The sequence below is a fragment of the Spodoptera frugiperda genome, chromosome 6 (assembly GCF_023101765.2).
Source record: "Spodoptera frugiperda isolate SF20-4 chromosome 6, AGI-APGP_CSIRO_Sfru_2.0, whole genome shotgun sequence".
In the NCBI taxonomy this organism is placed as follows: Eukaryota; Metazoa; Arthropoda; class Insecta; order Lepidoptera; family Noctuidae; genus Spodoptera; species Spodoptera frugiperda.
In genome coordinates, this window is record NC_064217.1 from 6566517 (window position 1) to 6590277 (window position 23761).

Sequence of the window (23761 nt, forward strand, 5' to 3'; positions counted from 1 at the left end):
TTTCATCCGACTTTATGTCGGATTCACGTTCATGTAAAATGTATAAAATCTATTGATGTGTAGTCTATCGAGATGACAATATTCGTTAATATTTTTTATACCAGGACGGTAGCAAGAAAGTACACGGCCCACTTGATGGTAAGTGGCTACTGTAGCCTATGAACACTTGCAACACTTGAGGCATTACATGCGCTTTGCCAATCCTTAAGAAATGTATGTACTCCCTTTTTGAAGCCTAGGAAATATCTCGGCAGGGTATTCCACAATCGGAGGGTCCGTGGGAGGAAATTCCTCTGATACATTGATATTGACTGGTATCAAGGTACTAAACGTGCCACTGCGTTCTAGCACTAATAAGGAAGGTATGTGTCGACATATTTTCGTCCTTTAACTTTTTATTGACATTAATACATTATTTCATACCTTTCGCCCATTCCTTATAATTTCTACACATTCTTTTTACGACCGATTTTTACTGCTATCTTATCACATAGGTAATTAATTAACATACTGCAAATTTTCTCCGTAAATGTGAAAATGTTTCGTACATAGCTAAGTCTTTGCACACCACCGATATTATAAAAGGTTATGAAAGTCGCGACTCATGATCGCAATATTTTTCCAATATCAAAACTATGATTATAATTAAATAGGTCTTTAGAAATATACCTAACATTGATTTTTTTTATTAACATAAGAGTTGGCATCAAAATGTATTATTTTAACATTTCTGATAACACAATTAAATCCAGTTTAATTAGTCCCGATAAATACGTATATTTTAAAACTTACATTTACCTTGAATACTACATACTACCAATAGATATTGAAAAACAGCTGCCGAACTGTCAGCTTTTTTTATGATACTACATACTCCACGTTTTTGCAGCGACACGACTTGTCTACGAGTAAAGGAAATTAACTGTGTTTTCCAAGGCTTTACCTTAACTCGTAGACAAGTCGTGTCACAAGATTAAAAGTCGCTAGTTTACTAAAGGCTTTATGTTTCATTATGAATCGATATAAATACAACTAATATGTCTGTAAACTTAACATTACTTAGTCTTTACACGAGTAAATAATGAAGACTATTACAATATTCTTTGGTTTCTTTCTGGTTGTTTGTTTTCTTGGAAGTAGAGGCTAACTATCACGATGCCGTCGGTATTCCTGCTGCAAAGAAGATCAAGGATCTGGAAGAAGCAATGCAAGCTGATGGAACTATAAATATCGAGAGTAGAATCATCGGTGGAGAGAGAGCACCTCACCCTTATCCTTTTTTCGTATGTACTTTTGAGCAATGATCTGTATTATAACTTATCAAAATTAATAAATATGGTAAATATCCCGTAATAAGTTCTAATAATAATGATCTGTATTGTTGACGGCGACATATTTGGACAGTGCAACTGATTGATATTTTAGACATCAGTGTTTCGTGTATCTAACTTCGTGTATCTTTCTTCTTCTTCTTTTCTGTATTATTTTTTATTTTCTGTATTCTTTCGTCGTGGCTTACAAGTGTTGCAACGGGTTTGGGAGAGGGTAGTGGGTTTGTTTCATTGAAAAATAAAATTGTTATTGTCTTTAATTTTAGTAATCATCTAGTACTTTTCATTCAAAATGATTCCCAAATATCACATATCGGGATCTGTTAATCATATTTTTATGAAGGCTTAATTAATTGCTTAGAGGTTCAAGGAAAAGGAAATGTTCATCGTTTTATTAAAGCTTTAGATTTTCAAGATCTGTAACTGAATTCTTCTATACACAGGCTGGCTTAATCATCTCGTTAATCGGTAAACCAACAATGGAGTCATTTTGCGGTTCTTCACTGTTGTCTTCTAATCGAGTGGTAACTGCTGCACACTGCTATTTTGATGGCGACGATCGTGCCTCGAAGTTTGAAGTGGTTTTAGGCTCTAACCTGCTCTACCAAGGCGGTGAACGACATATCACTAGACATGTCCAAGTACACCCCTATTATGACCCGAAGTTCCTTACAAATGACGTCGCTATATTATACTTGCCACAAAACGTTCGATTTACAAGTGAGTTAACTCCATTTTTATAAAATTATAGTTACACATACTAATTTTTACAACGGTTTACTTACGCAAATTAATAAAGAATGTTCTACTGGTTTCGAGTCACAGAGGGACTAATGGAATGGAAATAATATAAAATTAAATATAGAACTTAATTTTTTTAAACAATTTTTGTTTTGTTTTTTAATTTTAATTTAAGGTGTTTTTTATTATTTAAGATCTTGTACACCCGATAAGATTGCCAAATAATTATGAGCAAACAAACACATTTGAGGGATATACGGCCGTGGCTGTTGGCTTTGGATATACCAACGACCTCGGTGAGTTTTAGTTTTATTATTTTATTTTAATCAAAGTCAAAGTCAAAGCATTTATTTCAATTAATCCTAAATAAGGCACTTTTGAAACGTCGAATTGAATTGTCCGTCAGTCTGTCTGTCAGTGAAGCTAGGCGCTCGTTCCAAAGTGTAGCTTCGAATGGAGAAGAACGAGCAAGAAACTCCATCGTTACTCTTTTAATATAGCAAAACACTACCTTCTCGCTTACTGTATTATCTTTACGTATTCAATATTTCTTTTTTGTCTTATGAATGTTAACTGTTGTATAATTAACATAATTGGTTCATAGTTCTTAAACAAAATAAATTTCGTTTCAGAAGAATATACAGAGATAACTGTGTTGAGACACGTCGAATTGCAGGTGATCGACAACGCTCAATGCGCCAACTATTTTGGCTTAATACTGCCAAACACAATCTGTACTAGTGGGATTGGTGTCGCAGGAAGTGTCGGTATTTGTAGTGGAGACTCCGGCGGACCTCTCTTCGTCTTGGACAGCAATAGACACCCAGTCTTGGTCAGTGATAGTAAAAATTGTTGCACTTATAATAATCCTTTGAGTGGTTTTTTGACAGTATTACACAAAATCACTTATTTTTAAATATTGTGCTATTGCACAGTGCCTTTCTAAAAAATATAAACAAGGGCCTTGTATAATTTATAAAGCCAGAATATTTCCATTGTATACTAACGTCTGCGATCCCCCTATAAAAAAGACATCGTATTTCCAATACTACTTTGATAGACAGATATTTCCAATATCTGTCTCTAAAAGTTTGGGTTTAGAAATAAAAATCAGCAACGATTTATTTTAGAAAATCATTGTTCCAGATTGGTATCACATCCTTCGGGGCTGAATTATGTGAATCAGGTGAACCTTCAGGTTACAGTCGAGTCACCAGTTTCATGGATTTCATCAAACAGCATTTGTACTAATGTCATTTGAATTATTATGTGTAACGGCTTACATGCGTATCTATTTCCTGAGGTAACTCAACTAGTTTCAAGTCACATAGGGAGTGTCACAGTCTACGCGAGTGAGCGGTTAAACATAATAATCAATTCTTTATGTCTCACGAGAATTACCTATATATACGTAATACAAGGACGAAAAAAGCATATAATAATAAATCAGCAAGAACATTTAAAACGAATTTTATTTTTATTTATTACATTCCTTTATTTATCTTTTAATGTATGTACATACATATTTGATACATATATGTATGTATGAATGAATGGATGTGAGTGAAGTGGAATCTTGAAACTAGCTTTTGAAGTAGATCTTCAACCGATTTAACTAGAATTTCGTGTACAAGTTTAGTTCGCATGATCATACAAACACTTTTTTGAATGCACGGTTGGCGCGTTAGCTGGGCAACTGGCTGCCGCACATCATAGTGGGTTCGATTCCCGCACGGCGCAACCGGTTTCATCCGGTTAAGGGCGTTTTCACATTAAATGATAAATAAATGATAAATTATATTTATTTTGCAAATAGGTTACAATGTAACTCTTTTACACGTCAATCTCTTAAACAACTAGATGAGGCCGACATTTCCTATCGGACTACTCTCAAAAGAAATGCCGAAACAAACTTAGAGGTTAGTCTCTTTTAAAGTCCAGACAAAATCAATTAAAAGTGTCGGAGAACCGTGCAAGTTGATTCTGTAGTGGTCTTTTGAGGAAAGAACCACAACAGTTTAAGCGGACCTGTTCAGATGGCAGCACGCATGTATCAGTTTACAATTAGCTCAGCTGACGGCTGTTGCTGAATGATCCGACGAACAAGACCAACCAAAAGAACATTTGGGTAGGTCACACAAATGCTCGAACTGTCAGAATATTATTTATTTATTTTCAGTCATGGTCGTCCCACTGCAGGGCAAAGGCCTCCCTACAGGAATATAATTAGCTAAAAATAAAATGACTAGCCAAAGTCTCACACGGTCCTCAAACTAACAATTTTAAAAGGAAATATAAAAATAAAAAAGAAAAAAATATATAAAAGAAATGTCGAGTTATGTTAATGTCAAATTGTATAAAAAATGTAACTATATGTTTTTTTCTTTTTTTTTTTAAAAAATACGTAGCCTCACATTAGAGTTTACAAACATACAAGTTACATGCACATCACAATTTGTGGATCACACAAAAATTGCTCCGTGCGGGAATCGAACCCGCTACCAGTAGTTGCCCAGCCACCGCACCAACCGTTAGTCAAACATGTACAAAGATGTCAACAAGACCTATGTGGACATTATAGCAGTTCATTCCCAAGCCCGTTCCCATTCGTTCGAAACTTCGCAAATACTACATTTCCATTTACTGTGAACCTTTGTGAACAAAAATAAACGAATGAAATGAAGATAAATAAATAGGTTTTGATTTGAAATTTTATTTTTATAAAACGTTATTTTGAGTAATTTCATTAGTAAATCAATAAACCCAACGTCCGAAAATTAAACGAAACTTCGGATTCGAGAACCGGAGTAGGCCCCCTGACTATCATCCAAGTAGTTTTTTATTTTATAAAAAGCTTTACTACAAAGCTTTTCTTTAATAACATTTTAAAATCTATTTAGGTTTAAACTTTGAATATGGCTGGGAACTTTATTGTAAAACCGTATACATTGACATCTAAACGAACCGCTTATTTTCTTAAGTCTAGTTGTAGGAACAACATTTATTTTTATTTCTAGTGTTGATATTGTGTATATCACTGTACTTTTTAAATAATTTAATGGTTTTACAGCATACACTACATTTTCATAGATATATTAAGAGGCAACATTGATTATATTAATTTCTTTAAATAGTTCCCTGAGAGAATGCCTCGGACTAAGATTATAAATTGATCGAATGCCTCTCTTCTGCAGCACAAAGACAGACTGAATGTCAGCAGCATTCCCTCACAGGAGAATACCATATGACATGACACTATGGAAATAACTAAAGTATACTAGACGCACTGTATTTACATCAGTTAATTTTATTTTTAACGGCATATGTTGCTGACCTGAGCCTTTTCGACAACTCATCTATATGTGGCTAAGTTATGGGTAGTTCTTCGAAATTTGATTCTTCGACTGATTCATATGGCCAAAATTTAATTCCACTTTAAGATCTGTAACACGTGTTCATATGAAAATAGATATACCAAATAACATATATTCGAATGAGGGACTCGTTTTTAAAAAATAGTTTTCGAGATATCGACGTTCGAATATTTTCTGCCCAGATGAAACAGAAATTGTTACAGATGAATCTGTTGAACAATTGAAAATTGTATGTAAATGAGCTCTGTATTTATTTTAATTTCATATTCTTTTAATTTCTTTTTAGAATACCATTTTCGAGTACTTTCGCACAGAGAAATCACGAGCATTCATCATCACGCTTGCTCAGGGCGGATTAGCAATTTCAGACTCATATTAATTACATTCCTCAAAAAAAAAGTTTTTAAATTATAGCTATAACCTTTATAGCTAAGTTAATTTAAAAATAAGACTAGTAAAAAAATGGACAACGCAACTTTTATGATTCATATGCGGTTTTGACCATACGAATCAGGCACAGATGAATCAGGATTTTGCTTACAATCATGCATAACTCATCGTATATACAGACTTCATTCTTGTCATTTTTCTACACGAATGTATAACCAAAAAGCTTCACACAAAACATAGATTAAAGTTTTAAAACTGTAAAGTAAATTTTATAAAATAGGCATTGTAATCAGGATGCCATGTAAACCAAACACAGATGAATCAGATATTTACCTTAGTAACACCTGGATCTAAGCCAACCAGCCGCACGTCCGCCTCCTAGCTTGTCCGTTGCACGCCTGGCTTCCCTCCGCACAGGAAGCCAGACTCTCATTATTAATACCCGACCAAGTATGGTCATTCGTAGCTTACGCCATATTAATCAGTATTATACGCCGGACACTTCTTATTTATTTATTTATAATCATACTAACATAGTTATAACGAATGCATATTTTTTTTTTTGAAGAGGACAACTCATCTCCTTTCGATGTAATTATAATTTATATTGAAGTATCAAAGGGAAAATGCGAAATCGACTACTTTGTTCCGGAAAATGGCAAACGGACACGCCATATGAATCAGAAGAACAAGCTTTAAAAAATATATTTTGTACCTAGACTGGAATTATTTAAAAAATATTATTTGTCCTAGTAACTGATATAGCTAAACTATACTAAAAAAAATATTACATGCCTTTTAGTTAGTTGGTTTCAAAAATATTCCCATAGACATCGAAAATTTTGTCTCTGAAGAACTACCCTTATATCTAAAAAGACAGTTGAATCTACAGGGCCCAACTCCTCGCCCTTGATTAGCACGCTGGTTTTGACAAGTCTAACATTTGGTGTTGTAAATTTAATGCATTTCGTTTTTGATTCATTAATTAACAAGTTATTGGCGGTAAACCAGCGTACTATTTTTGAGAGAGCACTATTAACATGATCACTGACTAATTGTTCACGTTTGAGTTTAAATAATAAAGAAGTATCATCAGCAAACAGTACTTTCTCATGGTTATCCTTTACAAGGTAAGTCATTAATATACAACGTGTAACAAAAACGGGGTATACATATCAATTGCACGGCTTCTAGATAACATAACAAACGATGCGGTAAAGGTTTTTCAAACTCATGTTTTCATGGTACCAAGTTATGAATTTTTCAAATCGCGCCGCCGCGTGATTCAAAATTAGGTAGACAGGTACTAGGCGATCAGATTGACAGAATAAATGTTTCGTAATATTAGCGAGTGACCCCTGTAGTGTTGTGACATGTTTGTATGATTTAAAATCAAGAACCATCCGATACCAAGTATTTGGTACAAAAAAATTTTTAAACGTATTTTAAGCTGAAACTTTGTGTAGAGATTCTATTCAACCTGTATTCATCAGGGCTTCTTGATGTATATGGGTATTTTGTTACACGTTGTATAAGAAATAAAAACGAACCGAGAATTGACCCCTGCGGAACACCCATCCTAACAACAGACCCGGTAGAAATTTTTCCGTTAATCTCGACTCTCTGAATTCTATTACTCAAGTAAGAGATATGTAGGTCCAGAGAGTTGCCCCGTATTCCATAATGGGATAGCTTCCTGACCAGTGTTTCATGAAGGACACAATCGAACGCTTTGGATAATACACAAAAAATACCTAATGCGTCGCCTGAGTCCTCCCACGCGTCATATATGTGATTAAGAAGTTAAACAGTCAGAAACATCAGTTGTTGAACGACCCCTTGTAAATCCAAACTGGTTACCATGCAATAATTTATTTCTATTAAAAAATCTTTGTCCAACACATTATCGGATCATATAAAATTTATAATTTCTATCTACCTATCTAATCATCAATTTCGGAGATGACCATATAATATTGACTGGTATCAAGGTAATGAACGTGGCACACCGTTCTAGGACAAATAGGGAAGGTATGTATCGACATAGTTTCGTCCTTCAATTTTTTATTGACATTAATCCATTCCTTCATACCTTTCGCCCATTCTTTATAATTTCTACACATTCTTTTTATGACCAATAATTATTATAGTCCAGTCAATTTAGGAATTCACCTCGGAATGCGAGATACCCAGCTGTAATTTTGTATATACTTGTATATTGACCCCCTAAAACTTGTCTCAAAACCTACATATGGTAGGGTGTAAGCAACCCTTAAAATTCAGGGTCAAAGGGCCCAAAAATCGTTTTTTTGCGGTTTTTTCGAAATATCTCATTTCCTATGGGTTTTTGGTAATTCCATTCAATAGCAATATTGTAGCATACAAAATTATCTACAACTTTTGTGTAAACTTTTTTTATACGGTGAACCGTTTTCGAGATAGAGGGCGGAGAGCGCGCGGTCACTGCATCTCGTCAAAAAAATTTTTTTCGTCTAACCTATCCGTGATGGTTGTCTATGGATAGGACATAAAAAAATACGTCATGGATCCTAAAACCATTTTTCGTCAAAATCAATCGTTTGAAAGATAGACGTTTCCAAAGTGGAAAAATGAGGTCTATCGAATGTGTCCTGCCCCCTAACTTTTAAAATAAGTTAGTAAGAAAACTAAAAAAAATATATGCTGTAGATTTTAATGAAAACTTTCAACGAAAATTGGTTTGAACGAGATATTATAATTAGTTTTTAAGAATTGATAAATTTTTAATAAAAAAACACTTAATGTTCCACTTTCTCAATTCTTTTAATCAATTCTTAATAACTAATAATGATATCTCGTTCAAACCAATTTTCATTGAAAGTTTCCATTAAAATCTACAGCATATATTTTATTTAGATTTCTTACTCACTTATTTTAAAAGTTAGAGGGCAGGACACATTCTGTTGACCTCATTTTTCCACTTTGGAAGCGTCTATCATTCAAACGATTGATTTTGACGAAAAATGGTTTTAGGAACCATGACGTATTTTTTAATGTCCTATCCATAGACAACCATCACGGATAGGTGAGACGAAAAAAAATTTTTTTGAAGAGATGCAGTGACCGCGCGCTCTCCGCCCTCTATCTCGAAAACGGTTCACCGTATAAAAAAAGTTTGTACAAAAGTTGTAGAGAATTTTGTATGCTACAATATTGCTATTGAATACAATTACCAAAAACCCATAGGCAATGAGATATTTCGAAAAAACCGCAAAAATCTTTTTTTGGGCCCTTTGACCCGGAATTTTAAGGGTTGCTTACACCCTACCATATGTAGGTTTTGAGACAAGTTTTAGGGGGTCAATATACAAGTATATACAAAATTACAGCTGGGTATCTCGCATTCCGAGATTCTTACCTAATTTAACCTTATTTGACTGGACTATTACCGCTATCTTATCACGTAAATAATTAATGAGCATACTGCAAATTTTCTCCATAAATGTGAAAATGTTTCGTACATAGCTAAGTCTGTTTACACCACCACCTATAATATAAAAGATTATGGCCACAGTCGCAATATTAGAACTATGATGATAATTAATTAGGGATTTTAAAAATATAACACTGAAAACATTTATTAACATTTTTTGAGGGGGGGATAACATCAAATGACTATTATTATGTATGTTCTTTACATAATCACGGGACCACAGGGTCCCGGACCTTTGGAAGGCGTACGAGGGGCCAAAGCCAACTCGCAGAGGCCCGTTGAACAATTTTAATCTAAATGTAAGGTATTATTATAATGACTACTCTGGCCTTGGGCGAGGCGAGAGGGAGTGTGAGGCTCTTACTGACTTAAAACCACCCCGTTCCTACTTCTGCTTTTCGAACCGGGGCCCCGCTAGGCAGTCCGCAGCTGAGGATCGGCATCAGCCTTAGTAGATACAAGTGCTGGAATCAAAATAATATCATTTCTATAACACAATTAAATACCAGTTTAATTAGTCCCGATAAATACGTCTATTTTAAAACTTACAGGGCCGCACTGTCAGCTTTTTTCTTCCATTGTAGTAGAGGCGTAGAGTAGAGCCTTAACTAGTCGCAGACAAGTCGTGTCACAAGATTAAAAGTCGCTCGTTTACTAATGGCTTTATGTTTCATTACGAATCGATATAAATACAACTAATATGTCCGTAAATTTAACATTACTTAGTCTTTACACGAGTAAATAATGAAGACTATTACAATATTCTTTGGTTTCTTTCTGGTTGACGTGTTTGTTTTCTTGGAAGTAGAGGCCAACTATCACGATGCCGTCGGTATTCCTGCTGCAAAGAAGATCAAGGAACTGGAAGAAGCAATGCAAGCTGATGGAACTATAAATATCGAGAGTAGAATCATCGGTGGAGAGAAAGCACCTCACCCTTATCCTTTTTTCGTATGTATTTTTGAGCAATGATCTATATTGTTGACGGCGACATATTTGGACAGTGCAACTGATTGATATTTTAGACATCAGTGTTTCGTGTATCTAACTTCGTGTATCTTTCTTCTTCTTCTTTTCTGTATTATTTTTTATTTTCTGTATTCTTTCGTCGTGGCTTACAAGTGTAGCAACGTGGCTTGTTTCATTGAAAAATAAAATTGATATTGTCTTTAATTTTGGTAATCATCTAGTACTTTTCATTCAGATATTAATCAAGATGATTCCCAATGTATCTTATATCGGGATTTGTTAATCATATTTTTACTTACCTAGGTTTAATTCATTACTTAGAGGTTCAAGGAAAAGGAAATGTTCATCGTTTTATTAAAGCTTTAGATTTTCAAGATCTGTAACTGAATTCTTCTATACACAGGCTGGCTTAATCATCTCGTTAATCGGTAAACCACTAAATTATTCAGTCTGCGGTTCTTCACTGTTGTCTTCTAATCGAGTGGTAACTGCTGCACACTGCTATTTTGATGGCGTCAATCGTGCCTCGAAGTTTGAAGTGGTTTTAGGCTCTAACCTGCTCTACCAAGGCGGTGACCGACATGTCACTAGACATGTCCAAGTACACCCCTATTATGACCCGAAGTTCCTTACAAATGACGTCGCTATATTATACTTGCCACAGAACGTTCGATTTACAAGTGAGTAAACTGCAATTTCATAATAATCGTAAGATATACTAATTTTTGCAACGGTTTAAATCTATACTAATATTATAAAGCTGAAGAGTTTGTTTGTTTGATTGTGTGTTTGTTTGTTTGTTTGTTTGAACGCGCTAATCTCCGGAACTACTGGTCCGATTTGAATAATTCTTTTTGTGTTAAATAGTGCATTTATCGAGGAAGGCTATAAGCTATAAAACATCACGCTATGACCAATAGGAACCAAGCAGAGCGGGTGAAACCGCGCGGAAGTAGCTAGTTAATGGAGAAAAGCTTTACTAGTTTCGAGTCAGAGAGAGGTACTCTTCATCATGAACAGAGTGCGCAGACGCGGCGCGGCGACGTCGGGCAGCCTTTTTTTTAATGGGGAAAATCATCCAATGACTTCTCTCGCCAGGGCAAGGCGAAAGGGAGTGTCAGACTCTTACTGAGTAAAAACCACCCCGTTACAATTGTGTCAGAATGGTCGATCATTGAGCAGTGCGCTAGAGGGATGTCCGAGCTATACAACCTACATAGCTCCGTCCCTCTTGCACTGCTCAGTGATCGACCATTCTGACACAATTGTTATAGCAGACTAAGGCCCCTGCTTGTCGAGCCGGAGCCCCGGTAAACCCGCTAGGTAGTCCGCAGCTCCAGATTAGGTATCAGCCCTATTGGGCCCGACGGCCGCGACGCGCCGCAGGCACGGATCTGGTTCTGGTCGGGCAGCGAGCTACCCTTGCTCTACCCTTGTTTCTCGCGTCGGGTGGGGCGTTAGGCTTAAGCAGGTTCATTTCCTCACGCGCCCCGCCTCCTCCTTGCTTAGCTAATATACGTCGCGCAGCCTACTGAGTAGTTTACGTAAACTCCGGCAATTGAAATAATTAACTTTCGATGATAGTTTTTTTTTATTTATGTTTGTCGCATTTTCCCGACTAAATTATAATAAAAATATAAAATGACCTATAACTAAAGTTAAATTTTCCATTGAACCTTTTTTGTATTGTTATAATTTTAGTTTAAGGTGTTTGTTTTTATTATTTAAGATCTTGTACACCCGATAAGATTACCAACTAATTATGAGCAAACAAACACATTTGAGGGATACATGGCCGTGGCTGTTGGCTTTGGAAAAACCAGCTCCGGTGAGTTGTAGTTTTTTATTTGAATAGCAAAACACTATCTTCTCTCTCTAACTGTATTATTGTGACTTATTCAATATTTCTGTATTAGTTTTTTTTATATTTTTTTTGGAAATATGTATTACGAATTTTAACTGTTGTATAATTTACATAATAGGTTGATAGTTTTTAAATAAAATAAGTTGCATTTCAGAACAACCTTCTCCTGCAAGTGTGTTGAGTCACGTCGAGTTGCAGGTGATCGACAACGCGCAATGCGCGGCCAGCTATAATATTTACCTTGTGACGCCAAACACAATCTGCACTAGTGGGATTGGTGTCGCAGGAAGTGTCGGTGTTTGTAGTGGAGACTCCGGTGGACCTCTCTTCGTCTTGGACAGCAATAGAGACCCAGTCTTGGTCAGTGATAGTAAAAATTGTTGCACTTATAATAATCCTTTGAGTGGTTTCTTGACAATAATACACAAATTCACTTATCACAAATACACTTATTCCCCCGCCAAGACGAGGCAAGCGAAGCGCGAGGGCACTACCTACCTTTTCTCGAAGCGGTTCGTCGTATTGACTGGCGAGTAGGCCGCACGGACTTTTTTGCTATTCCTCATATGGGCTTGAGCTTAAAAGTCTATTCAATCTTTTAAACTCTTTCCGTGCGGCCGACTCGCTAGTTACATCCACGGTTTGCACGCCTACAAACTTGGCTCCACACTAGATCTGATTACTTTTTGACAGTGCGAGCTATATGGTCTCGTCTTGGCAACATATAACATGAAATGTTTTTGTGGGATTCTTTATATTGTGCAATAGTGCACTTCTAAAAATCCCCCCATACTCCCATAAAGAGGTCGTATTTTGATAGATAGATATTTCCTTCATTTTATTTATTTATTTAAAATCACCTTAATTTATCATTACAGGGTTTACCCTAATGCGACACTTAAGACCTTAAACTAAACATATTATAATAATTTCACCTATATACTAACAATATCAAAAATACAATAACTAAATAAAAAAAAAACAGTCATGGCAATAAAAATCAGAAATATATAATAATAAAAATCAGATAAGAATCAGAATTGAAATAAAAATCAACAACCATTTATTTTAGAAAATTATTGTTCCAGATTGGTATCACCTCCTTCGTGCGTAACGAAACAGTACCATGTGTACCAGGGACACCTTCAGGTTACAGCCGAGTCACCAGTTTCATGAATTTCATCAAACAGCATTTGTACTAATGTCATTTGAATTATTTTGTGTAACGGCTTACATGCGTAACTATTTCCCGAGGTAACTCAACTAGTTTCAAGTCACATTGGGAGTGTCACAGTCTACGCGAGTGAGCGGTTAAACATAATAATCAATTCTTTATGTCTCACGAGAATTACCTATATATACGTAATACAAGAACGAAAAAAGCATATTATAATAATAAATCAGCAAGAACATTTAAAACGATTATTATTTTTATTTATTACATTCCTTTATTTATCTTTTAATGTATGCACGCTATCAAATATGTTGATACATATGTATGTATGAATGAATGGATGTGAGTGAAGTGGAATCTTGAAACTAGCTTTTGAAGTAGATCTTCAACCGATCGAACTAGAATTTCGTGTACACGTTTAGTTCGCATGATCATACAAACACTTTTTTGAATGCACGGTTGGCGCGTTAGCTGGGCAACTGGCTGCCGCACATCATAGTGGGTTCGATTCCCGCACGGCGCAACCGGTTTCATCACGTTAAGGGCGTTTTCACATTAAATGATAAATTATATTTATTTTGCAAATAGGTTACAATGTAACTCTTTTACACGTCAATCTCTTAAACAACTAGATGAGGCCGACATTTCCTATCGGACTACTCTGAAAAGAAATGACGAAACAAACTTAGAGGTTAGTCTCTTTTAAAGTCCAGACAAAATCAATTAAAAGTGTCGGAGAACCGTGCAAGTTGATTCTGTAGTGGTATTTTAAGGAAAGAACCACAACAGTTTAAGCGGACCTGTTCAGATGGCAGCACGCATGTATCAGTTTACAATTAGCTCAGCTGACGGCTGTTTCTGAATGATCCGACAACGAACAATACCAACCAAAAGAACATTTGGGTAGGCCACACAAATGCTCAAACTGTCAGAATATTATTTATTTATTTTCAACCATGGTCGTCCCACTGCAGGGCAAAGACCTCCCTACAGGAATATAATTAACTAAAAATAAAATGACTAGCCAAAGTCTCACACGGTCCTCAAACTAACAATTTTAAAAGGAAATATAAAAATAAAAAAGAAAAAAATATATAAAAGAAATGTCGAGTTATGTTAATGTCAAATTGTATAAAAAATGTAACTATATGTTACAAACATGTCAACAAGACCTATGTGGACATTATAGCAGTTCATTCCCAAGCCCGTTCCCATTCGTTCGAAACTTCGCAAATACTACATTTCCATTTACTGCGAACCTTTGTGAACAAAAATAAACGAATGAAATGAAGATAAATAAATAGGTTTTGATTTGAAATTAAAAATAAAACGTTATTTTAAGTAATTTCATTAGTAAATCAATAAACCCTACGTCCGAAAATTAAACGAAACTTCGGATTCGAGAACCGGAGTAGGCCCTCTGACTATCCAAGTAGTTTTTTATTTTATAAAAAGCTTTACTCCAAAGCTTTTCTTTAATAACATTTTAAAATCTATTTAGGTTTAAACTTTGAATATGGCTGGGAACTTTATTGTAAAACCGTATACATTGACATCTAAACGAACCGCTTATTTTCTTAAGTCTAGTTGTAGGAACAACATTTATTTTTATTTCTAATGTTGATATTGTGTATATCACTGTACTTTTAAAATAATTTAATGTTTTTATGAGCATACACTACATTTTCATAGATATATTAAGAAGCAACACTGATTATATTAATTTCTTTAAATAGTTCCCTGAGAGAATGCCTCGGACTAAGATTATAAACTGATCGAATGTCAGCAGCATTCCCTCACAGGAGAATACCATATGACATGACACTATGGAAATAACTAAAGTATACTAGACGCACTGTATTTACATCAGTTAATTTTTTTTTAACGGCATATGTTGCTGAGCTGATCCTTTTCGACAACTCATCTATATGTGGCGTCCACTGTAGCTTAGCGTCTAAGTAATAAGCCCGTCGGGAGATGCTGGAGACTCTGAACAGAGACCCGTGGGGGCGCCCCTATCGGATGGTGCGTGATAAGCTCCGCACTTGGGCTCCCCCACTGACACAGAGTCTCCGGCCAGAGGTCGTGGAGGAAGTGGTCGGCGCCTTGTTCCCCCGACTACGGAGGGGCTTCACCCTCCATCCATGACTCCGCCCCCTGCGGTGCCCAATGCGGGCCACAGCGACGACGACGACGACATCGTTCCGGAGGTGACCGAGGCAGAACTGAGAGCGGCGGTGCGCCGGATGGGCGCCAAGAACACCGCCCCAGGACCCGATGGCCTGCATGGCAAGGCGTGGGTCCTGGCCTCGGAGGCTCTCGGGCCTCGATTAATAGGTCTCTACAGCGCATGTTTGGAGAGGGGCCAGTTTCCACTTCAGTGGAAGACGGGAAAACTGGTCCTCGTGAAGAAACCAGGGCGCCCTGCGGACTCTCCGTCCGCGTACCGGCCCATTGTGCTGCTCGACGAGGTGGGAACAGTCTGCGAAAGGATCATTTCGAACCGCCTCGTCGCGCACTTGTCCGAATTTGGGCCGGACCTCGCGGATGGCCAGTTCGGCTTCCGCAGAGGGCGCTCTACGGTGGACGCCATCATGCGCGTAAGGGACCTCACGACGGGGACTGCAGTGTCCAGGGGTAAGGTCGTCGTGGCGGTGTCTCTAGACATCGCCAACGCCTTTAACTCCCTACCCTGGAGCTGCATACTAGGGGCACTTCGGTACCACCGGGTGCCTACCTACCTCCGTCGTGTAATCGAGGCCTACCTGTCAGACAGGTATGTTACGTTCCCCGGTCACCAGGGCGAGTGGAACAGGCGAGAAATGTCGCGCGGTGTTCCACAGGGTTCGGTTTTGGGGCCGCTCCTGTGGAACATCGGTTACGACTGGGTGTTGCGCACCGACCTCCCGAACGGCGTCAGCGTAATCTGCTACGCCGACGACACGCTGGTGCTAGCGCACGGGAGGTCGCACCAGGCGGCGGCCAATTTAATGACGACAGCGGTTGCGATAGTCGTTGCAAGGATCCGGCAATTGGGACTCGAGGTGGCGCTCCACAAGTCTGAGGCCATGTGCTTTCATGGTCGCGGGAACGCGCCACCTCCAGGTGGGTCCCAAATAACGGCAGGAGGGGTTACCATCGGCGTCGAGACGACGATGAAGTACCTAGGACTCGTCCTCGACAGTCGATGGAACTTCGTGGAGCATTTCCGACGTTTGGCTCCTAAGTTGGAACGGACGGGGGCTGCGCTTAAGCGGCTCCTGCCCAACCTCGGGGGCCAAATGCCTCCTGCCGGAGGTTGTATGCGGGGGTCGTGCGGTCCATGGCCCTCTACGGCGCCCCTGTGTGGGCGCCGAACCTGATGCGGCGGCCAACTCGGACGCTGCTCACGTCCCAGAGGGTCATGGCCATCCGAGTGATCCGTGGATATCGCACGATCTCCGGGGAGGCGGCGAACCTCCTTGCCGGATTACCGCCGTGGGATTTGGAGGCGAAAGTGCTCGCGCGCGTCTTTAGTCTGCGCGCCGACGCGCGTCGAAACTCCGCTGCCGCGCCAGATTAGTGCGTGGCGGGACGAGCTCCGGCGCGATCTCATGGCGGATTGGCAGCAACGACTGTCGCAACCGAGGGCTGGGCTCGCTGTCATTGCAGCGATAAGTCCCCTCTTTGAGGAGTGGCTAGAGAGGCGCCATGGCGTCCTCACCTACCGCCTGATGCAGGTGCTTACGGGACTTGGGAGTTTCTGATTGGGCGGGAGGAAACGCCCGGGTATCATCACTGCGAGGACCGCCCGGAGGACACGGTGGAACACACGGTTGCGGTCTGCCCTGCGTGGGCTGGGCACCGCCGTGCCCTCAGGGAAGTGATGGGCGACGGCGACCTCTCGCGTCCGGCTTTGGTTCAGACCATGTTGCGGAGCGAGGGGGACTGGGATGCCGTCTCCTCCTTCTGCGAAGCAGTTATGCTAGCTAAGGAGGAGGCGGGACGCGTGAGGGAACGAACTTCCTCACGCCCTAGCCGACGCGAAAGACACTCCGGGCGTCGGGGATCGCGTGACGATCTCCGGCCACCGTAAGTGCGGGTCTGCGGACGGCGAGCAAGGGTAGCTCGCCGCCCGACCAGAACCAGACCCGTGCGTGCGGCGCGTTGCGTTCCGCGCGCGCCTCAAAGAGCCATCAGACCACCACAGATGGGGCCCAGTAGGGCTGATGCTTAATCCGGAGCTGCGGACTACCTAGCGGGTTTACCGGGGCTCCGGCTCGACAAGCAGGAGTAGGAACGGGGTGGTTTTTAGTCAGTAAGAGTCTGACACTCCCTCTCGCTTTGCCCTGGCGAGAGAAGTAATTGGATGATTTTCGCCCCTGAAAAAAAAAAAAAAGCGTCTAAGTTATATCTATAAATACAGTGAAACTACAGGGTCCAACTCCTCGCCCTTGATTAGCACGCTGGTTTTGACAAGTCTAACATTTGGTGTTGTAAATTTAATGCATTTAGTTTTTGATTCATTAATTAACAAGTTATTGGCGGTAAACCAGCGTACTATTTTTGAGAGAGCACTATTAACATGATCACTGACTAATTGTACACGTTTGAGTTTAAATAATAAAGAGGTATCATCAGCAAACAGTACTATCTCATGGTTATCCTTTACAAGGTAAGTCATTAATATATATAAGAAATAAAAACGGACCGAGAATTGACCCCTGCGGAACACCCATCCTAACAACAGACCCGGTAGAAATTTTTCCGTTAATCTCGACTCTCTGAATTCTATTACTCAAGTAAGAGATAAGTAGGTCCAGAGGGTTGCCCCGCATTCCATAATGGGATAGCTTCCTGACCAGTGTTTCATGAAGGACACAATCGAACGCCTTGGATAAGTCACAAAAATACCCAATGCGTCGCCTGAATCCTCCCACGCGTCATATATGTGATTAAGAAGTTTAACAACAAGAAGGCATCAGTTGTTGAACGACCCCTTGTAAATCCAAACTGGTTACCATGCAATAATTTATTTCTATTAAAAAATCTTTGTCCAACACATTATCGGATCATATAAAATTTATAATCTCTATCTACCTATCTAATCATCAATTTCAGAGATGACAATATAATATTGACTGGTATCAAGGTAATGAACGTGGCACACCGTTCTAGGACAAATAGGGAAGGTATGTATCGACATAGTTTCGTCCTTCAACTTTTTATTGACATTAATCCATTCCTTCATACCTTTCGCCCATTCCTTATAATTTCTACACATTCTTTTTATGACCAACAATTTTTAGCGCTATCTTATCACATAGATAATTAATGAGCATACTGCAAATTTTCTCCATAAATGTGAAAATGTTTCGTACATAGCTAAGTCTTTTTACACCACCACCTATATTATAAAAGATTATGGCCACAGTCGCAATATTTTAAAAATATTAATAACTCTGAAAAATTGTTTAAAGCTTTTTTTGAGGGAGGAAAACATCCAATGACGAGGCGAGAGGGAGTGTCAGACTCTGACTGACTTCAAACCACCCCGTTCCTACTCCTGCTTTTCGCATTAGCCCTACCGGGTGCAAGTAGATACAAGAGCTGGAATCAAAATAATATCATTTCCGATAACATAATTAAAGCCTAGTGTAATTAATCCCGACAAATAAGTCTATTTTAAACCCAATAGATTTTGAAAAACAGGGCCGCACTGTCAGCTTTTTTCTTCCATTGTAGTAAAGGCGTAGAGTAAGCCTTAACTAGTCGTAGACAAGTCGTGTCACAAGATTAAAAGTCGCTCTTTTACTAATGGCTTTATGTTTCATTATGAATCGATATAAATACAACTAATATGTCTGTAAATTTAACATTACTTAGTCTTTACACGAGTAAATAATGAAGACTATTGCAATATTCTTTGGTTTCTTTCTGATTAACGTGTTTGCTTTCTTGGAAGTAGAGGCCAACTATCACGATGCCGTCGGTATTCCTGCTGCAAAGAAGATCAAGGAACTGGAAGAAGCAATGCAAGCTGATGGAACTATAAATATCGAGAGTAGAATCATCGGTGGAGAGAGAGCACCTCACCCTTATCCTTTTTTCGTATGTACTTTTGAGCAATGATCTATATTGTTGACGGCGACATATTTGGACAGTGCAACTGATTGATATTTTAGACATCAGTGTTTCGTGTATCTAACTTCGTGTATCTTTCTTCTTCTTCTTTTCTGTATTATTTTTTATTTTCTGTATTCTTTCGTCGTGGCTTACAAGTGTTGCAACGGGTTTGGGAGGGGCTTGTTTCATTGAAAAATAAAATTGATATTGCCTATAATTTTAGTAATCATCTAGTACTTTTCATTCAGAGATTTATCAAAATGATTCATATTTTTGTTTAGGCTTAATTCATTGCTTAGAGGTTTAAGGAAAATGAAATGTTGGTCGTTTTATTAAAGCTTTAGATTTTCAAGATCTGTAACTGAATTCTTCTATACACAGGCTGGCTTAATCATCTCGTTAATCGGTAAACCAACAATGGACTCATTTTGCGGTTCTTCACTGTTGTCTTCTAATCGAGTGGTGACTGCTGCACACTGCTATTTTGATGGCGTTGATCGTGCCTCGAAGTTTGAAGTGGTTTTAGGCTCTAACCTGCTCTACCAAGGCGGTGACCGTCATGTCACTAGACATATCCAAGTACACCCCTATTATGACCCGAAGTTCTTTACAAATGACGTCGCTATATTATACTTGCCACAGAACGTTCGATTTACAAGTGAGTAAACTCCAATTTTATAATAATTATCGTTACACATACAAATTTTTACAACGGTTTAAATTGGCGAGCTACTCTTGCTCGCCGTCCGCAGACTCGCACTTACGGTGGCTGGAGATCGCTACACGATCCCCGACGACGCCCGGAGTGTCTCTCGCGTCGGCTGGGGCGTTAAGAGGTTCGTTTCCTCACGCGGCCCGCCTCCTCCTTCCTTAGCTACTAATGCTAATATACGTCGCGCAGCCTACTGAGTAGTTTACGTAAACTCCGGCAATTGAAATAATTAACTTTCGATGATAGTTTTTTTTTATTTATGTTTGTCGCATTTTCCCGACTAAATTATAATAAAAATATAAAATGACCTTTAACTAAAGTTAAGTAAGTTTATATACTTAATTTTCCATTAAACCTTTTTTGTATTGTTTTAATTTTCGTTTAAGGTGTTTGTTTTTATTATTTAAGATCTTGTACACCCGATAAGATTACCAACTAATTATGAGCAAACAAACACATTTGCGGGATACATGGCCGTGGCTGTTGGCTTTGGAAACACCACCTCCAGTGAGTTCTAGTTTTTTATTTGAATAGCAAAACACTATCTTCTCTCTCTTACTGTATTATCGTGGCTTATTCAATATTTCTATATTAGTTTGTTTTTATATTATTTTTTTTGAAATATTATGAATTTTAACTGTTGTATAATTTACATAATAGGTTGATAGTTTTTAAATGAAATAAGTTGCATTTCAGAACAACCTCTTGCTGCAACCGTGTTAAGTCACGTCGAGTTGCAGGTGATCGACAACGCGCAATGCGCGGCCAGCTATAATATTAACTTTGTGACGCCAAACACAATCTGCACTAGTGGGATTGGCATTGCAGGAAGTGTCGGTGTTTGTAATGGAGACTCCGGTGGACCTCTCTTCATCTATGACAGCAATAGACACCCAGTCTTGGTCAGTGATTGTTGCACTTATAAATTATCCTTTGAGTAATTTTTAATACACAAATCCACTTATTCTTTTATATTGTGCAATAGTGCACTTCTAAATAATATAAACAAGGGCCTTGTATAATTTAGAAAGCCTGAATATTTCCATTATCCACATTATATCGACAGCGATCCACCCATCCCCTCATCAAAAAGAGGTTATTTGATAGATAGATATTTCCTACATTTTATTTATTTATTTAAAATCACCTTTTTTTTTTTTGAGGGGGAAAATCATTCGATGACTTCTCTCGCCTTGGGCGAGGCGAGAGGGAGTGTCAGACTCTTACTGACTAAAAACCACCCCGTTCCTACTCCTGCTTTTCGAACCGGAGCCCCGGTAAGCCCGCTAGGTAGTCCGCAGCTCCGGATCAGGCATCAGCCCTACTGGGCCCCATCTGTGGTGGTCTGATGGCTCTTTGAGGCGCGCGCGGAACGCGACGCGCCGCACACACGGGTCTGGTTCTGTTCGGGCGGTGAGCTACCCTTGCTCGCCGTCCGCAGGCCCGCACTTACGGTGGCCGGAGATCGTCTCGCGATCCCCGACGCCGACGCCGACGGAGGATTGTTCTCTCACGCGCCCCGCCTCCTCCTTAGCTAGCATGACTGCTTCGCAGAAGGAGGAGACGGCATCCCATTCCCCCTCGCTCCGCACCATGGCTTGTACCAATGCCGGACGCGAGAGGTCACCGTCGCCGACCACATCCCTGAGGACACGGCGGTGCTCAGCCCATGCAGGGCATTCCACGACCGTATGCTCCACCGTGTCCTCCGGGCGGTCCTCGCAGTGATGACACCCGGGCGTTTCCTCCCGCCCAATCAGAAACAGGAACCTACCGAAACTCCCATGTCCGGTAAGAACCTGCGTCAGGCGGTAGGTGAGGACGCCGTGGCGCCTCTCAAACCACTCCTCAAAGAGAGGACTTACCGCTGCAATGACAGTGAGCCCAGCCCTCGGTTGCGACAGTCGTTGCTGCCATTCCGCCAAGAGATCGCGTCGGAGCTCGTCCCGCCACGCACTTATCTGGCGCGGCAGTGGAGTTTCGCCCCGGCGACGCGCGTCGGCGCGCAAACTAAAGACGCGCACGAGCACCTTCGCCTCCAAATCCCATGGCGGTAGTCCGGAAAGGAGGTTAGCCGCCTCTACGGAGATCGTGCGATATCTGCGGATCACCCGAATGGCCATGAGCTGGCCGCCGCATCAGGTTCGGCGCCCACACGCGTAGAGGAGCGCCGTAGAGGGCCATGGACCGCACGATCCCCGCGTACAACCTCCGGCAGGAGGCATTTGGCCCCCTGAGGTTGGGCAGGAGCCGCTTAAGCGCAGCCCCCGTCCGTACCAACTTAGGAGCCAAACGTCGGAAGTGCTCCACGAAGTTCCATCGACTGTCGAGGACGAGTCCTAGATACTTCATCGTCGTCTCGACGCCGATGGAAACTCCTCCTGCCGTTATTTGGGACCCATCCGGAGGTGGCGCGTTCCCGCGGCCATGAAAGCACATGGCCTCGGACTTGTGGAGCGCCACCTCGAGTCCCAATTGCCGGATCCTTGCAACGACCGTCTCAACCGCTCTCGCCATTAGATTGGCCGCCGCCTGGTGCGACCTCCCGTGCGCTAGCACCAGCGTGTCGTCGGCGTAACAGACTACGCTGACGCCGTTCGGGAGGTCGGTGCGCAGCACCCAGTCGTAACCGATGTTCCACAGGAGCGGCCCTAAAACCGAACCCTGTGGAACACCGCGCGACATCTCTCGCCGGTTCCACTCGCCCTGGTGACCGGGGTACGTCACGTACCTGTCCGACAGGTAAGCCTCGATTACACGACGAAGGTGGGCAGCTCCAGGGTAGAGAGTTAAAGGCGTTGGCGATGTCCAAAGACACTGCCTCAACGACCTTACCCCTGGACACTGCAGTCCCCGTCGTGAGGTCTCGTACGCGCATGATGGCATCCACCGTGGAGCGCCCTCTGCGGAAACCGAACTGGCCATCCGCGAGGTCCCGCCCAAGTTCCGACAAGTGCGCGACGAGGCGGTTCGAAATTATCCTTTCGAAGACTTTTCTCACCTCGTCGAGCAGCACAATGGGCCGGTATGCGGACGGAGAGTCCGCAGACCCACGTCTTGCCATGCAGGCCATCGGGTCCTGGGGCGGTATTCTTAGCGCCCATCCGGCGCACCGCCGCTCTCATTTCTGCCTCGGTCACCTCCGGATTTAAAATCACCTTGAATTCTCATTATAAGGTTCACCCTAATACGACAGCTAAGACCTTAAACTAAACATATTAAACAATCATGCCAATAAAAGTTTAGGTTGAGAAATAAAGATCAACAACAATTTATTTTAGAAAATTATTGTTCCAGATTGGTATCACCTCCTTCGGGCGTATAGATTTACCATGTGAATCAGGTGCACCTGCAGGTTACAGCCGAGTCACCAGTTTCATGAATTTCATCAAACAGCATTTGTACTAATGTCATTTGAATTATTATGTGTAACGGCTTACATGCGTAACTATTTCCCGAGGTAACTCAACTAGTTTCAAGTCACATTGGGAGTGTCACAGTCTACGCGAGTGAGTGGTTAAACATAATAATCAATTCTTTATGTCTCACGAGAATTACCTATATATACGTAATACAAGAACGAAAAAAGCATATTATAATAATAAATCAGCAAGAACATTTAAAACGAA

General features: G+C 40.5%; 2 protein-coding genes and 1 long non-coding RNA gene across 6 annotated transcripts; 2 read left to right on the forward strand and 1 right to left on the reverse strand.

Moving 5' to 3' along the window:
* Positions 1–1125: 1125 nt before the first annotated feature.
* Positions 1126–3541, forward strand: LOC118267716 (collagenase-like). Its single transcript, XM_050694496.1, has 5 exons — positions 1126–1283; positions 1775–2051; positions 2267–2368; positions 2705–2904; positions 3219–3541. The coding sequence occupies exons 1-5, from the start codon at positions 1206–1208 to the stop codon at positions 3321–3323; spliced, it is 762 nt and encodes a 253-aa protein (XP_050550453.1). The 5' UTR covers positions 1126–1205; the 3' UTR covers positions 3324–3541.
* A 6474-nt stretch (positions 3542–10015) lies between these two features.
* LOC118267602 (chymotrypsin-1-like) lies at positions 10016–23761 on the forward strand. Of its 4 annotated transcripts, none has more exons than XM_050694437.1 (6): positions 10016–10259; positions 10681–10957; positions 12007–12105; positions 12296–12501; positions 13230–13290; positions 23488–23761. In XM_050694437.1, exons 1-6 carry the CDS (start codon positions 10053–10055, stop codon positions 23538–23540), a joined length of 903 nt encoding a protein of 300 aa, XP_050550394.1. In that variant the 5' UTR covers positions 10016–10052; the 3' UTR covers positions 23541–23761. The 4 variants fall into 4 exon arrangements, with proteins under 4 accessions (XP_050550394.1, XP_050550398.1, XP_050550395.1 ...); XM_050694441.1 differs by lacking the exon at positions 13230–13290 and adding an exon at positions 20873–21034 and having other exon boundaries at positions 12296–12339; positions 23430–23761; XM_050694438.1 differs by lacking the exon at positions 13230–13290 and having other exon boundaries at positions 23430–23761.
* Positions 10681–20070, reverse strand: LOC126910785 (uncharacterized). The gene is made up of 2 exons (XR_007705378.1): positions 19955–20070; positions 10681–10833 (listed from the first exon to the last, which is right to left on the reverse strand). It is a non-coding gene; the product is annotated as an uncharacterized LOC126910785 (long non-coding RNA).